This window comes from Takifugu flavidus, chromosome 10 (genome assembly GCF_003711565.1).
Source record: "Takifugu flavidus isolate HTHZ2018 chromosome 10, ASM371156v2, whole genome shotgun sequence".
Classification (NCBI taxonomy): Eukaryota; Metazoa; Chordata; class Actinopteri; order Tetraodontiformes; family Tetraodontidae; genus Takifugu; species Takifugu flavidus.
Genome location: NC_079529.1, coordinates 9,014,843 through 9,030,634, shown reverse-complemented (window position 1 = coordinate 9,030,634; position 15,792 = coordinate 9,014,843). Strand labels below are relative to the sequence as shown.

At 49.3% G+C, this 15,792-nt stretch overlaps 1 protein-coding gene across 3 annotated transcripts in view; it reads right to left on the bottom strand.

The window, feature by feature from the left end:
- Window positions 1–15,792, bottom strand: part of zfpm2a (zinc finger protein, FOG family member 2a) — a 116,594-nt gene that overhangs the window by 4,772 nt on the left and 96,030 nt on the right. For 2 of the 3 annotated variants that reach the window (XM_057045070.1, XM_057045071.1), the window contains one exon: window positions 110–316. In XM_057045070.1, coding sequence (XP_056901050.1) covers window positions 110–316 — 207 coding nt within the window. Of the gene's footprint in view, window positions 1–109; window positions 317–13,765; window positions 13,791–15,792 lie in introns of those variants that run through there. The other variant, XM_057045072.1, reaches the window with a different exon arrangement.

Here is a 15,792-nt window from a genome sequence, read left to right as displayed (position 1 = left end):
ACTCGTTTTGCGAGGGAAAAAAAAACCCAGAAGAGTGCGCACGTGCGACTGTCCGCCTCCGACTGAAAGCGCGTCACCGTCCATCGGGGGCGCGTGCGCCGACACTCACTGTTGACGATGGCAGTGGGCAGGATGGAAGCCATGGCGGCCTGCTGCGGCAGGAGCTGGATGCTGTCCAGCAGCCGTGCCGGGTACATGCCCTCGCTCAGAGACATGTGGTTCACCGCCTGCAGCCGCGAGTCAAAGTCCACCGCGAACGCCACCAGCTCCTCGCCCTCCATCATGTTCTTGGTGGTGGTGCACCACAGTTGGCCACCTGCGCAGAGCAGACAGAAGATGTCGAAGTCAGTGGAAAATGGGAAAACGGGGGTTTAAATGTCAGTTATGTAACGTAAGCGCGGCATTTTAAAGACATTGCCGGCTTGTTTGACCTGTGCTGGACAGGATATCACCTGGATTGTGTTTTATTCACCATGCTGTGGTTATTTAGAGGCCGTAAATGAGGAGGGGGTTAACCATGGCCTGCAGTGTTGCTTCTGTCAGCTGGAACACACGGACAGGTCCTCCACATTATTAGATTGTTGTGTTTTGGGATTAAGCATTCCTCTGAAAATCTTCTGAACATATTCATTAAGTCAAAGGAAGGGGGTGGGCGAGGGGGAGGGGGGCGGCCAGGAGGACTGTTGGGGTGGAGGGAGAGAGTGAAGGTTTTAGCTTAGATAATTTTTATCTCGGCACATGACAGGCTTTTCAGCCGCACTTCATTTTCCATTGAAGAGATTAAAGTTTTTAATGTGACTATTTACAGAAATCTGGCTGTGGAGATAACAACAAACTATGATACGCTCCTGCTAAATGGCAGAATTAGGACATTGTTTCCGAGGAAGGCTGGACAATTAATTAAAGCGCGCTGTTAGCTTTTAAAGATGTGCAAACATACTGACGGAGTGTCAAGGCTGAAGGGGGGGGTGCGGCTAGTGTGGAGTAAAGAGTCCTGAGGAGAGGTGGGGAAGGCGCGGGTGGGGGGCAGCCAGAAAGCCCACACACGTGTGGAGCACCGATTACTCATGTTTACACAAAAACGTTATGAATCACCGGGTTTAAAAACGCTCCACAGACACGGTGAAGGTGCTCAACAAGGCTGTGTGTGACAACAATCCACTTCCCCGTGGATTTATTACAAACGGGAAACACGGAGCTGGAAAGAAGCCGCCGCGACTCCCCGCTCCTCAGTCACGCCTCGTGTACAGACCGTTAAGTTCCCAGAATGAATTGGCCCATTATTTCAATTGACTGTTTCAGATTTCACATCGCTGTTTTGATTAAAACCTTTCCAGCCTCTTCAATCTGCCGCCCAAACGCTGGAAATTAAACCAGCGCAAACGTGCGAAAGCGGTGAAATATTATTAAAATATGCTGTCTCCCAGGCCGCGTGCGCGCGTGCACGTCCGCACCACTTTAAAGAGCGGCGCCTATCTGTGGGCCAATCTGCTGTGACGAGACGCGCACTTCAGGCCGCTCCGCTTCATCGTTTTGATTCTGTCATACCACACACTGCCTGGAGAGGCCCTTTGAATTTTTATCTCCTAATTAAAATAACAAAACTCCCTCCACTGTCTGCCCAAGTTACCATCAAGGTAGATATAAACTGCTACTGACAGCGTTGGGGGGGGAGATATCGCATCATTGCCACAAAAGTTTCCCTCCTCGCGACGGATCTTTTAGTTCAGAAGCTCTCGAATTACAAAGAGATCGACAAACTGGGGCCTCACGCGCAGAAAGAGAGATTTTTACTGTTAAAGCGCAGATGCGGTACGTTCCCCTCAGCTGAAAACGAAGGCGGTCGCGAGGAGTCTGATGAAAATGTGTCCTCGCCGTGCATCCCCTCGGCCAAGAACGCTCCGGATCCATCTGCTGCGTGCACGAACGCTGGAAGAGAGTTTCGGGGACTTCATGTCCCAGTTTTTCGCAGCGCTGCGCAAAAACACTGAGGCAGCACTTGTTACAGTCACTCAGGCAAAACAAGGTGGCAGGTACGCCCGTAGCTGCAGGATCGTGCACGCTAACAGGGTAGCCGGAGTTAGAGCCCTTGTTGGTTCTCCTCCACCAGATTTTTATGTTAAAAAATTACAAGACGAGAAGCCGGCGTGCAGGAAACAGCGCAATGAAGTCATTCGCCCAGATTTATTATATCCATCACCACCTCTTCATGACAGGCAGGAGTGGAGGTGAGCCACCCGTCACCGTGCCGTGATCTGCCTGAATACAGCAGCGAGGAGTTGAGAAGGGGGGGGTCAAGAGCTGAGAGAGAAACACCAAAGCCTTAAGTCGGGAAACTGGGTAAAAGGCTCTGAAAAGTGCAGCTTACGATTTGCGCGTGTTTGCCTGCTAACTGTCTGCACCGAGCCGCCTTTGTGCAGTGGCCAATACAGTTGGAATGAAGGCTATTGTCTAAATCCTCCTGCAGAGCACCTGATAAAAGAATAAAGAACTATGACATATTCTAAAAACAATGGAGGAATTAAGGGGAGACAATAGGCCAGCTGCCTCATTAAAACAATCAAAACGGCATCCTGTACGTAGTCCAGATAATTAAAAACCACTGCTTCCTGCCGTCTCTCAACACCACATCCACTGGCTCAGCGAGGCCCTGAGACTGTGGCTGTGTTGGCTAAATGCCCTCTTCCCTCTCTTCTCCCTGATAAATGCTTTATTTGAACGTGCTGTTGAAGATGAACACATGAAGGAATTTATGAAACGGAATTAGAATGCCAGGCGGCTCTCTCCCCTGTAAGTGCTTATAAACTAATCAAATGTCTCAGGATGAATCGCGGGGATTCGGGGCATGTGTTCCCCTCCCCTCTGTCAAAAGCCCTGAGAGATTTCAAAGAGCAGGCATCACAGGACACCACCACCCCCCCACGTTAAATGACTTTATAGGAAAGGCGGGTGTGTACAGTATCTGTAAATGCATGGCTGCAGCAAGGAGAGGGGGAGATATTTAAGCAGGAATATGTGTTTTGCTTCCTGCAAACGGCCGTATCTTAATGAAGCTGCAGACAAATCTCTCACGCCTGCTGAAAAAGCAGAGAGACAACAAAGCAGCAGAAATAACAGAAGGGCCCGGATAATTAAACTGGCCTGAAGACAGGTATTCAAATGTTGGTGTGTAAACAGCACAACTCTTTAATAGTTTAGCTGTAAAATGCATAGTTAAGCACATCAGCACTCGCCTCTCCCATCTGCCCAAACACATTAGTGCTGCGGAGGCCATTACAGCACTGGAGTACAGTCCCACTGCACCACAGCCACTGTGATGGGAGGGGTGGGACGGGGCTTCTGGGAGAAACAGCAGCGTCAAGGCGACGCTCTGTGGGGGTCAAGTGTTAAACTGTAAACCGGAGCGCTCCATAACCGATGGGAGAGGAGGCAAGAAAGGCCCGCCCGGCGTCTTTTCATTCACGTTCTCTTTGTCAGCCCCGATTTGAAATTTGGTTCGACTGTTCCGGCTGTTAAAGGTCTCGTCTCTCTCCATTTTGCCCGCACTAACTGCTGGTCTTAATTGTCGAGTGGGACTAGTGGTGCCTGAAGCCACAGAGAAGGTTGTAATTAAAGACCTCGACTCTTCTTGTCTTCACATCAGCTGCAGCTCCTCCTGGTCAAATGGGAACGAGCCTGTCGCGCCGGCGAATATCAAGTAGCTGCACATTGCTGCGCCCGGCGCTTCTTTATTGGACAAAGCTTTATCGCGGGCCGAGAAAATGGCAGCGCCACACACAAAACAACTTGCCAGTCAACTTCCCTGGCTCTTGGGAAAATATTTATCGCCAATCGTGGATGAATAATATCTGTATCTGCACCTGACAGCAGACGCCGGGGCGACAAACGCTAAACAAATCTTCCTCATGAATACCGGTAAATATTTGGACTGTTTCCGGATCATCAGAGTCGAACACATTAGGAGGACTCGCGGCCGTCACAATCCCTGCTCGGAGCAAGCAGGCAGCAGAAAGGAAACCGCTGAGTTGGACCCGAGCGGGCACATCATTCAGGGGGTCAAACGAGCACGCCATTATTGATGCACACTGGCCCGGAATGAGCTGACTCCGCCGTTATTTCACGACTCCGCTTCCTTCTGGTCCACCGAAGGTTCGCTTCCAGTCTCGGCCGCTAGGAGGCACTCTTCTCATGCTGAAGCCGAGCTGTGAGTGTTTCCGTGGAGGCGCTTCGGAGCAGCACACACACCGGTCTGCACACAAGTCCTCGCAGGTCGGCGCTGAACATCTCGTTCTCCGGAGGGTTCGGATCAGACCGCACCGTTCTAGCTCGACCTTTGACCCCCGTGTCGCTTTAAATACGACGCGTAAGGTGTCAGATTTTTTTCATTTATTATAATTACATTTGAAATCAGCCATCTTTTCATAAAACATCTTGCCTCCTAAAATGTAAAAATTTCCTTGGTATTTTTGCACTTCTTTTTTTTCCCTATTATTTCAGCCTTTTCTGGCCTGCACCCACTGATTTCCCCAGCATCTGGACTGCTTTAGCATCAAGTGTTTTGCAGATATAACCGGCACCGAGAGCTCATGGATGCCCTCGAGCGGGTGGCACGCAGGTCAGAATCCACAAATTAAAAAGTCCTCCCAGGGGAGCCTCGCGCATGCAGTTTCCTCAATGGTATTACATTCACAGGCAACAAAGACATAAAAGTAGAGCAGCGCACCGAACAGCCACTCAATGCACATTTATGAACTGTTTGAACATCATAAAAACCTGCCAGTGTTGTGATTCAGCAAATGTTTTACTGGGTGGAAAAGAAATGGCTGCACTTGGAAATGAAAAGAGTTTGGCTGGTGAGTCTCTACTGCAGTGATGGTTCCTGGCAGGGGGATATTTGTCTGCTAATGGTGGTGTAATCATTTAGAAGAAGGCAAAAGGAGCAAATTAGCTCCTGTTTTTGCTCCAAACTTGAACATTGCTGCTGTTTAAATTCAATTTTTTTTTTTTTTTTTTTGCATATTCTGAAATTTATGAAGACATCAGCTGAGGGAGCCTTATTTTTGAAGTCATTTCCTCTTTTTTCCTGTCAAAGATAATGAAATGTTCCCTTTATAAAAATAGCTACTGAGAAAATTTTTCAAAGGTTCTGTTTGGCAGACAGCGTGTGAGTTCTGTGCTGTCAGTGAAAGACAATACCCACCACAGATCTGGATAGCAGGACCCGCTCCCCCCGTGCAGACCCTCCCCGTCCACAGTAACGTGGAGGACAGTTCCTGGCCCCGCCCCTCCCCGCTGCTTTATTCTTGATTTGGACACGTTTGTGGTGTTGAGCACTCTATTAGCTCCCCCTCTCTGCAGGTAGCGCCGCCTGTATCCCTGATGTGGGGGCGACATGTGTTTACCGCGGCCCCCTCTGTGGCAGCCGGCTGGTCAGAGACCTGTCCTCACCACGCCCTGCTAATGGGAGCAGAGGACCCCTTGCGACAGGCCGCCGCTGCTCCTTCTCCCCTCCATTCCAGCTGTGGCCTCATGGCCCGTGTCCCCCTACCCATCATGCCTCAGTGGGAGCAGGTGAACGGCAGAGGGCCAAAGCCGGTGAGCCCGCATTTTCCTGGGAGAACAGCGTGCCATTGCCACACGCCTCAGTGGTTCCTCCAACATGGCTCCGGCCCTACGCCACATGGGCTGCCTGGCCAGTCTGTATGTCTGTGCATTTGTGTGTGTGTGTGTGTGTGTGTGTGTGTGTGTGTGTGTGTGTGTGTGTGTGTGTTTTGGGAGGGTGGGGGGGTGTAGCGGATGCCAGCCCTAATGCAAATGCTCGCCGTTTTAAAAATGGGAGCCTTTCTCTCCTCCTCTGTCTTTGGAAAGGTCTATTATGGCCTTCTGGTGCTGGCAGTTCTTTTTTTTTCCTCTCCAGAAGGAGCCGGAGCCAGAGAGATGCACCTGTCATCCATTTTGAAATGTGACATTATTGATCTGGTCACAAGGGAAGGAATTTATTAAGTCTTATTTTTATGCATTCTCTTTTTTGACATGTAAGAAAATGTGCATTTTAAACTCCTGCTATCTTAGCTTCACCGGCTAAGCATCCTCCAGTGCATATGTGCTGCCACGTCCCATTATGCCCAGTAATTGAGCAGCCCCATAATTCTACATATTAGTTAAAGTATGTGCTAATTAAATTTTCTGTCACTTTGCAAGAGAAATAAATATTCCACAACCTGAAAAGCCTAATTGCATTTGTCACGTCTGCGTCTCTGTGGCTGGGACATCGGGAGCACAGCCGCTGCCCTTGCTCATTGCCATTCTGTCGTCCTGGCAGGCCCCCGCGCTGCCCCAGGTATCACCACGCGGCCATCTGGAGCCGACATCTGTCTCTCTATTGATCACAAGGGTTTAGCACTTGATCAAACAGACTGCGACAGGAAATTGCTCTTTTCCCCACAGAAAAGGCCAATCGCCTGCATGAGGGTAATAGAGTGGAACTGAGATGCGGCACCGGCACGGTGGGCAGGCGGGCACAGACCCGGCTGCTGAATCCACTAGCATGTTACCAGGGCCACTTTAGCTTTATATTACATTTGCAATTGTCAAAAAAAAATCTTTCAAATCCCAGTTTACAGTGTTGGGAATCTGTGTGTGTGTGAGAAGCAAGAGTTGTCACCTAAAGTTTAACATTTGCCTCTCAAGACATTCATGCAAGCGAGCGAAAAGCTGTCAGAAAAATACGAGTGGATACGGTAGTCTAGGCCACAGGATGAGTCCAACAGATGGCTTAAATCTAATATTTCCTCTGAAGAACAAAGCAGAGCTGAGTTCCTGCCTGTTTTCAGACTAGCAGAGATAAACCGAGTAAATATTAACTAAAGTTTGCGTCAGCGATGCATCGGTGGCGGGACATCCCCAGCGGAGGCGGACTCACCATCAGCGCCCGAGGTGAGCGGCTCCCCGGTGTGTGTTGCAGCGTGTTAGCTAAGGCCGGGGTCCGCGGCTCCTCTCTGCCGGGGCGAGCTTTCCAGGCACTCGCCGTAACACCGTGTTTAGCAAGTACGGACGGTTTGATACTGAAGGTGACATTTATTCAGCATTGTAGGAAATATTTAATTGTTCCTGCAGAGAGCGAGATATGCTTCCCCTTGCCTACAGTGCTGGGATTGTCCTTTGGAATATGATGCAAATTTGGGATGAGGCAACTAATTCCTTCCTTGCACCCCTCTACGCAGTCCCCCCCCTTCCATCCTCTGCCAACCTCTATCCTCCCCAGACATAAGGATTCTGATTAATCGTGTGACCGCCCCTCGTTTTGCATTTTACACAATCTCGCGGCGCCACGGTGAGATGTGTGAGGTGTTTTGCTACTTTTGGCAAGCAGAAAAGATGTAGCCCAAGGAAGAACAAGTGGAAAGTATGAGTGTGGGGGGGGGGGGATATGACCAGGGGACGTGATAAAAAATTATCAGCCAGTGTGTTTTCCTGTTTGGTTTTAATCTACATTTAATTAAATTCTTATCTGCTGTGTGCTTATGGCTGCATTTGAATGGTGGGGCTGCATTCATTATGAATGGTAAAATTGAACTCAGTACATTGTGTGTGGCCCAATAAAGAAACAAGGCTCTTAGTGCGGCACGCGCACAAGCTCCGACAGACACGCGGAAAAAATAAGTCAATTAAGATCGGTCTTTAAATTACTGCTGTATCAAAACAAGGGGCGGGAGCGCGCTCCATAATAGAATCCTGACAGCACGGAGAGCACAGCTGACTGTTGTTAATATACATCCCATTTGATACAGCCAATTGTATTAGCTTGTTTGTGGAACGCACGCAGTTGATGCAGACTAGATTTACTGGTCTGTCACGATCGTTCATTATCGGGAAAAAAGTGGACTTCTGTGAATATGAGGTGGAATGAAAAATGACGGTAGCTGTATAATGGAAGCCCCTCGTAAAGATTCTGCCAGTTTATCTGAGCGGTAAAGGTCAACAGCAGAGGTCAGCCACGGAATATGAAGGGCTGCTAATATGTGGGTTACAGAAGATGCCCAAGAGTTAAATCCAAAGGAGGAAAAAGGGGGAAAGGAGACGGTTCAGTCTCAAAATACTGTTGACAAAAGACACAGCTTATAACGGGTGGGTGGCATTTCAGAATCTAAGGACAATATCCCATAGGCAGCACCCCAGAAAATGTTGAAAAAGACCCTGAGCCGATGCTACCAAGTCGGGTCCCGGTAAAATCCCTAAATCTTCCCGTTTGCTTATTCAGAGATGCAGAGGGGAGGGGAAGGGAGAAGGAAGCTCCCTGCTGCCTGCCCGTGTTTACAGAGCTGTTCTCATCTCTAGGCCTCGCTCATCCACGGCGTCCACGTGATTAGGGGTCTGTCTTTACATGGGCCTACGCGTGCGCGAGCGTGTGTGTGTGACCGTTTGAGGCGCTGGATGGGCAGATGGATGACTCTAGAGCACGGAGGAGGGATCATGGCCGATAATCACTCCCGAATGCTGCGCCGCACCTCTCAGATCTGGTCTTTAAAATAATGTTGGGAGTCAAGTCTCTCCAAAGCTTCTCCACAGGTTATCGGCCACATTTTGTGTTTGCCCGTTTAAAGCTTCAGCGGGCAGCAAGGTGGAGCAAATACGTCTGCGGTCGGAGGAAGCAGAGTGGAAACGTGGCGAGGGGCTCAGATTAGCCCGAGCAGCGGCTGAGGAGCTGGACCTCCAGATTTCATTCCTCTGGAGGAAGAAGGGGGGGAAAAAAAACAAAAACAAAACAACTTTGGAATTTTTGAATTCCACCTTCGCGGGTTAACGAATGTGACCCCTGACGCTAATCTGAGCGTCGCTCAAAGGTGCGAGAACACAATAAAAACCACCAAATCAACCTGAGTGCAGCCCGGCGCTGGCACATGGACAGTATGTATACAGTAGAGCATAAATTCCAGCACCATAAATACTGCTATCACAGCAACAGAGGAGCCGTAAAGCACGTCTGCCCGTGTCTGGGACCATAAACCTCTGGAGTTACTTGGAGAGAATAAACACGTATGCGCAATTTACTGCACCAGAACCCCCCCCCACCCACCGACACACACATACACACACCGGCCTTTGTTTATCTTTTAAATAAACACACTTTTATCGGCCTCTTACATAAGCAAATTGCGCGCAATGTGTGTTGTTTTAACATTTGATACGCTGTCCGCAAGATTCATTTCTCCCCACGAATTCAATTGTCTTTCGCAGTACCCCGCCGCCACAGGCATGGAGCCCCATCACCTGTTCGTTATCGCTGGCCGTCCTGTTTGGGAGCTCTTGAATCGGTGCCATGGCATTGACTCCCCGTTAACAGCAGGTCTCTGAACTTCTCACGCTTGATAGCGGAGGCTGGAAAATTACGCTAACAACTAATTAACATCATAAAGAGCCTTTAAATGGATGGACGACACCTGCAACCTTCATTTGCACAGGCTAACGCCAAATTACCTGTGTTTTTATTTTTGCAGATAAGGCGTGCAGTTTTTAACACCTCTTGGATTTTGGTATTCGGGGGACCGGCTTTAGAATTGGCACTATTGTCCCTGTTTCACTTTGTGGCGTTAAATAAAGAAAAGCTACCAGGCCAAAAATAATAATTGTTACCCAGAGAGCTGGCAGGGCTCCTCAAGCTGTTTGCGTGCACTCAGAAAAAAAAAATAGTGCACTTCTGTACACTGTGCCCAAAATAACACACTCCACTTCTAATTTCTATTTGAATATAGAATATTACAGCAGGCTGACACGGCCCGAATAACAACGCGCTGCCTGTCGGTCTGAGACACTTTGCTGGCTGGCTGAACTAAGCTGGTTTAGACTGACAGGTCTTCAACGGTGGCAGCCTGAGCTTCCACTGGCAGGCCTCTGGAGCCTCATCTCAGCCTCGGTGGCCACGATGCAGCCCCCTCCACCTCCACCCCCCCTCGCTCTGCCTGTGTCTTTCCTTTTAAAGGTCTGAAAAAGGGGAGGAACAAAAAAAAAAGGCGGCCGCTAACTTCCAAAGGACGGTAATGCACTCGCACCTCATTACAGAGCCACATGACGGACTACAGCAGTAATACGGCTTTAATCTTCTCCAAATCGTTCTAAATGTCAGGCTGGGGCCAGGGACTTCCCAGTCTACCGCACCAGTGGCTTAGTCTGCTATCCCCTCTTTTCCGTCGGAGCCAGCGAATTACATCCGCTGCCAGATCCCCAGAAACTTTCAACCGCTTTTGTTTGAACGTTCGCTCCACCATTACCATACACTTTGAAATCCCCCCTCCTCCCCCTTTCCCCTGAAAAGCCCCCAAACAGCTAAATATGAGAAGGGTTGATACCCCTACCCCACCCCGATCCTGGCTGCACCACCCCCCTCTAATGAGACGCAACGCGCACGTCTCTGCTACTGAAGGATCCAGACTTTCTGTGTGATAGAGAGACCGCGGCTGTTTATTAATAATGAATTTGGATGTTTGCGTGCGGAATGTTATCAGCGCGCACACAATCCCACCAATAGTTTGCCCTGATGGGGTAGCTGGGTTCCTCATTAGCAGAACATATTTAATCCAGAAGTTTCTTATCAAATGTCACACCTGCATCTCTAAATGGCATTTTCACATTCATTCGCCTGTATTTGGGAGATGAGGCTCCAAGGTGCTTTGCAGAGATTAAGAAGGAGAGAGAGTGCAAGCTTATTTTATCATTTAGCCGGTCTGGAAGGAATCCAAGGAGTTTTTGTCTTGTTGTTGTAATTAGAAAGCCTTTAAAGTGATAACGCCTGCATAGGAATATGAATATGTAGCGATCAGGACACACCACCGCCACCATCCCCAATTCTCTCTCTCTCTCTCTCCTCTGTCTCTCGCCCTGCTTTTAAATTGTTGAACGCTGAGTTTTTGTTCCTTGTACGCCGAGGATTAACTCCGAAGCGTCAGAAGTTTAATGAAAGACTTGAAAGTACGCCCTTTTTCTTGTTTCTGGCTGTGACGGCGCTTCTTTCTCCTGCACTCCAGCGGCCGTGACACAGGTACGATTTTATGCGTCCGCGCCTAAAAGTAGAAAAGATGGACTTTGCTTCCCCTAAAGGACACATCCAGGCTGAAAAACAAAACACGAGGGGGCAGATTGCTCCCTCTCTCGTGGCGTTGAGCCTCTGCTAACCATCGGGCTGCAGATAAGTGCAAAACTGAGAAGTATTGATCCAGTAATAGTGGTTGGCGCTTCGCCTGTGACACCTTAACCCCCGCAGACATAATGTCACCGCCTCTTATCCGCTCCTCTTAACACGAGCTGCCTATCTCCCGCCAGCTGTCACCTCCGGTAATATGCTCCTCAAAAATCACCGAAATCACGGCGCCTCTCGGACGCTTATTTATTCGCGGCGTCCTAAAAATTACAGTTAAGTCAAAGGTGGCGCCTTCCACCACACCCCGCCCTCAATCTCTTCCCTCCTTGTCCTCCATTTCCCTTCAGACCTGCTTATGTTTTGCTCTCAACTTAATTCAATTTCTGCTGTCATGTGAGCGGCGGCGTGGCAATTACTGCGCTAGGTCGGCGTGATTGTGTTGGCTTGCAGCTCCTGATAAATACAGTGGAGCCAGACCCCACATGGTGATCCCAGATGAATGCTGATTTAGACATTTTCATTAATTGAAAGCGTCACTGTGTAGCAGCGCAGTATTACACTCTGGCAGGTATGAATGAAGTTTAATACAGCTTAATTACTCCGCAGCTAAATATCTATTGTTGGGAATCCCTTATGTGAAGCTTTTTATCTGTTACAAATCAAGTTTAACCCGCTGGAGGGTGGGAGTGATAATTAGTTAGGATTTAGGCATCCAGAATTCTAATAGGAGGGGGGGGGATCACATGAATGAGTCCAAACATATCTGAGAAACAAAAGGCTGGAAATGATCAGAAGCTTTGCCCCAAACTTTTTTTGATCGATGCGTTTCAAAAGCCTGCCACCAGGGTGTCTGGGCGATCTCTGAAGGATGCCAAACGCTGCCATTATATGCAAATGTTGTTTATTATCTCGCAGGCAGCACAGATCCTGCCTTGGTCGGGCTGCTGCAGCCCACAGCAACTTCCAAGCAAGGTTTATGCACAAGGGTTTCTAATTAGCTCTCAGAGGGCCGCGGCTATTGCTGCCGCTTTCACAACAGCCGTCGGGTAGTTGAACACTAACTTGGAGGCCTCCATATGTTGCCCAGGAGGCTCCGAGAGCCAGAGCGGTTGTGTTTGGTTCACATTAGGAGACGCTCGCCATCGCTCCGGAGAGCAGCCTTTCTTGGGATGGAGACGGTGGAGAACCTGCGAAGGTGCTCGTCGTTTGGCGAGGGGAGAGGAAGAAGAGACGCCTGAGCAGGATGAGACGACGGTTGTTATACATATGTGCGTCTAAGTGACATCTGAAGAACCCAAAACCTGGACAGGTTGATGGTGGGTTGGTTCCAATTTATGGCTCAGCTAATGTCATAGTGTTGCACTTAAATTACAGTTCAATTTCTCAGTTTTCCTCCTTTTATTTTTGCATCTGACCCTCACAAATAAAGCCAAGGACGCGCCTCATTAAGGGAGGTGTCACGCCGGCTTCCTCAATTGTCTCCAACACGTCATGCGGCGCTTCATCTAAACCCTGGAATAAATTACAGCGATAAAGATCTAGAGTCACAAATTAGGTGGTTTACACAAATACCGGGGGGATGGGGGAGTGCAGAAAAGGCCGGGACCTGATGCTAATTCATAAAAAAGCCAGGCGAGCCGCCTGTGCTGACATCACCAGGCAGCACGCGCTCATTTCCTTTCCCTCCTCCTCACATCCTTAAAGCAGATACTATTCCCTGAGCAAATACCTCAGATTATACACCAGGCCCTGATGACGCCTTTACCTCCAAGACGTATTTACTTTGAATTCATCCATTCGATTGTGTCATTCTAAAGCATTTCCATACCGAGAGCCGCAGCATTATGGGCCAAATGACACTGCTGAGTAAACAGGAAATAGGAGAGCACGGGCTTTTGATAAGTGAATACCGTGTTTGTTCAAGTTAAATCGGTGGCTAGTGTTGGCTAAGGCCCGCCTTTTGTTCTCCGGTCTGTATTTAGTGTTTAGTCGCGGCCTTTTCGACTTCATACTTGTAGTGTTTGGTGCAACATTTCAGTCCAGAATTTCAGAGAATGTTGCACTAAACCTGGAAAAGAGAATGAGGACAGTAACCTAATTCGGGGCAGAAGACAACTACCACCGAGTGATGCATCCTGGGCCGAGGCAGGTATCAAGACAAACCGCTCTCTCAAATGTGGGCTGTCGCTGGGGGTAGGGGAGCTCTTGTAATTTGCAGAACTGCATCCATGGAGCGGGCATAAGGGAATAAGTTGGACAAGGAAGAAGACAGAGAACAAACCTGGCAGGCGCGTTGAGGCCATGCCAGTCCTGCCTGCGCCACGCAGTGTGGCAGGGGGGCAGTGCCAGGAAATGTGGCAAGAGGAGGAAAGATCAAACAACAAGGGCTGCAGATCTCCACCAATCTGCTCTGTATTAATGTCAGAGCCAAGGAGCAGCTGAACCAGACGTGATCCACAATGTGACAGCAACGCACGCGGATGTGTGTGTGCGTGAGGGTGCGTGTCTCTAAGACCATTTGCTGCAAACTGCTCCAAACTCTACAAGGCCTGATGGTTTATACTGTCAGAGAGTGAAATCTAAGACCAAGTTGTGTCGCTTTCAAACTTGAGGATATGGAAATGACGTAACTCCTTCACCACTCAATTTCTTTCAGCTTGTGCACGCTTGCGAATGTCAAACACAAGGTAGGCCGTGATGGAGTGTCTGGAACCTGCTCCGTGCACTGCCGCGCCTCTGAGCTCCACTGGGCTGCACCACCGGGCCTGCATCCCGCTCCAAAAACTTGTTCTATATAGCCGCAATAAAGCAAGCAGACGGCAAATGAGCTCCGCGCTGCCATCGTTTCCTCCCGGACAGATGGCAAAATTAGACAATATGCTTTCCAAAATTACACTGAAATCACACGGCCACGTGTCTGTCTGCTCCTGCCTGTCTGATGGAACCCCCCCCCGAGCCATCTTTGCTGGGGTGTGGTGGCTGGGCAGAAGCGTAGCGGCATTGTTTGGGATGGCGGTGATGGAACCGGAGCCAGAGCCAGCCTCATTGCTGCTGATTGATATCAGTGCGCGGTGATGGGATGTAGAGCCAGCATTAACATCGGTGGACGGTGGGGGAGGGGGAGGTCGGCTTGGGAATGATTCTATGACAATGTGTGAACAGCCTGCTATTCGGAGTGCATCTGCCGGGGCCAGTTTGGAGCTCCGGGTCCTCAGAGAGATGTGGGAGGAGAACAAATGTTTGAGGAGCGACTGCTGAAATCTCCCGGTGCTCCGCACATTTTGGGAGTGACACAGAGCATCTTACGACAATATTATGCCTCTCCTCTTTGTCTCTTTTGAATAGAATCTTGAACCGGAGACCGATAACCGGTATCTGCATCCGATACGGGAGTCTCGCCTGCAAACAAAATGCTTTGCTGTTTAGAGGAAATCTCTGTTAAAAATCTTGTTGGAGGGAAATTGCGTTATTCCTCCGCTATGCACTGTAGGGCTAGATAGAACCACAGAGGTTGGCAGCTCTTGTCATGTAAATAACTCCACAGAGGGGCCCTCAACAGAAAAAAGGAGACACACTTTTCATATATGCATTACAACCTAATTTGTAAAAAAAAAAAAAAAAAAGGAAGAATAATTAAAAACATAATGATGCTAATTAGCTCTTTACAGCTTTAAATACACCTTATGCCCAGCTGCAGCGAGCGCAGTATCAATTTGGAAGTGAAAAATACCCTCTAATTAACTAAATAAACACAAACGCAGCCATTACAGGGATGAAGAGTGGAGCTGCAGATGGCGATACAAAACAGGACGGGTTCTGGACTGAGCCCTGCATGTAGCAGCCAGACTGAGCGGCTAAAAATTAGAGGCAGAAGTTGCACAGCGGCTGAAAGCGAGGAGACTTTCTGAGGAAACTAATGGTGTGTGTTCGGTAGAACGATCACAACCGCAGACTCCTCGTCGCTGGCTTTGATTGGCCTCCCGGTCGGTCGCCTGGGAGGGACCCCGGTCCCCTCTGTGACAGCTCTGTCTCCGTCTATGTGCCCCGCTCGAGCAATTACGCCCAGTTCCATGTTTTCGTATGGGAATGGACGGGGGGGAAGTGGGAGGTGGCTGCACTGGCGGTGGAGGCGCCCTGTGAAAAAGTCATTTTGGCGCTGCACTCTTCAGTTCCGGTCATGCTCCGTACCGACGCAATTAAAACCTCCCTGGTCGCCTATGTAAATACGCTGCCTACTGCGCTGCGCTTTAATGAGCCATGATATGAAAGACATCTAAAACCAACGGAAAATAACTGGCCACTTAAAGGTGGGGTGCGTCTGACAGGTGACAGGTGGAGGCAGGTTTAGGTGGTGGCGCCGGGTTTGCTGGATGATGGCAGAGCGGCGCTGGTGTTCTGGAATAATCCGGAGGCGTGGAGGACGGTACCCAGCTTTTTAGCCTCAGGCATTTTAGAGAATTCTGGGGGAGACACAGGGGGGGAGCAGGTGGAGGGTGTGTGTGTGTATGTGTGTGTGTGTGTGTACACCTGGGGTGTTCTCATTTTTAAGAGGGTGAGATGTTGTTAGCAGGGAAGTGAAAGCAGACAGTTACTGTGCCTGCTGCTTTGAGACACAGTTCATTGTCACCAAGTTAAAAAATGTACATAATTTCTCTCTC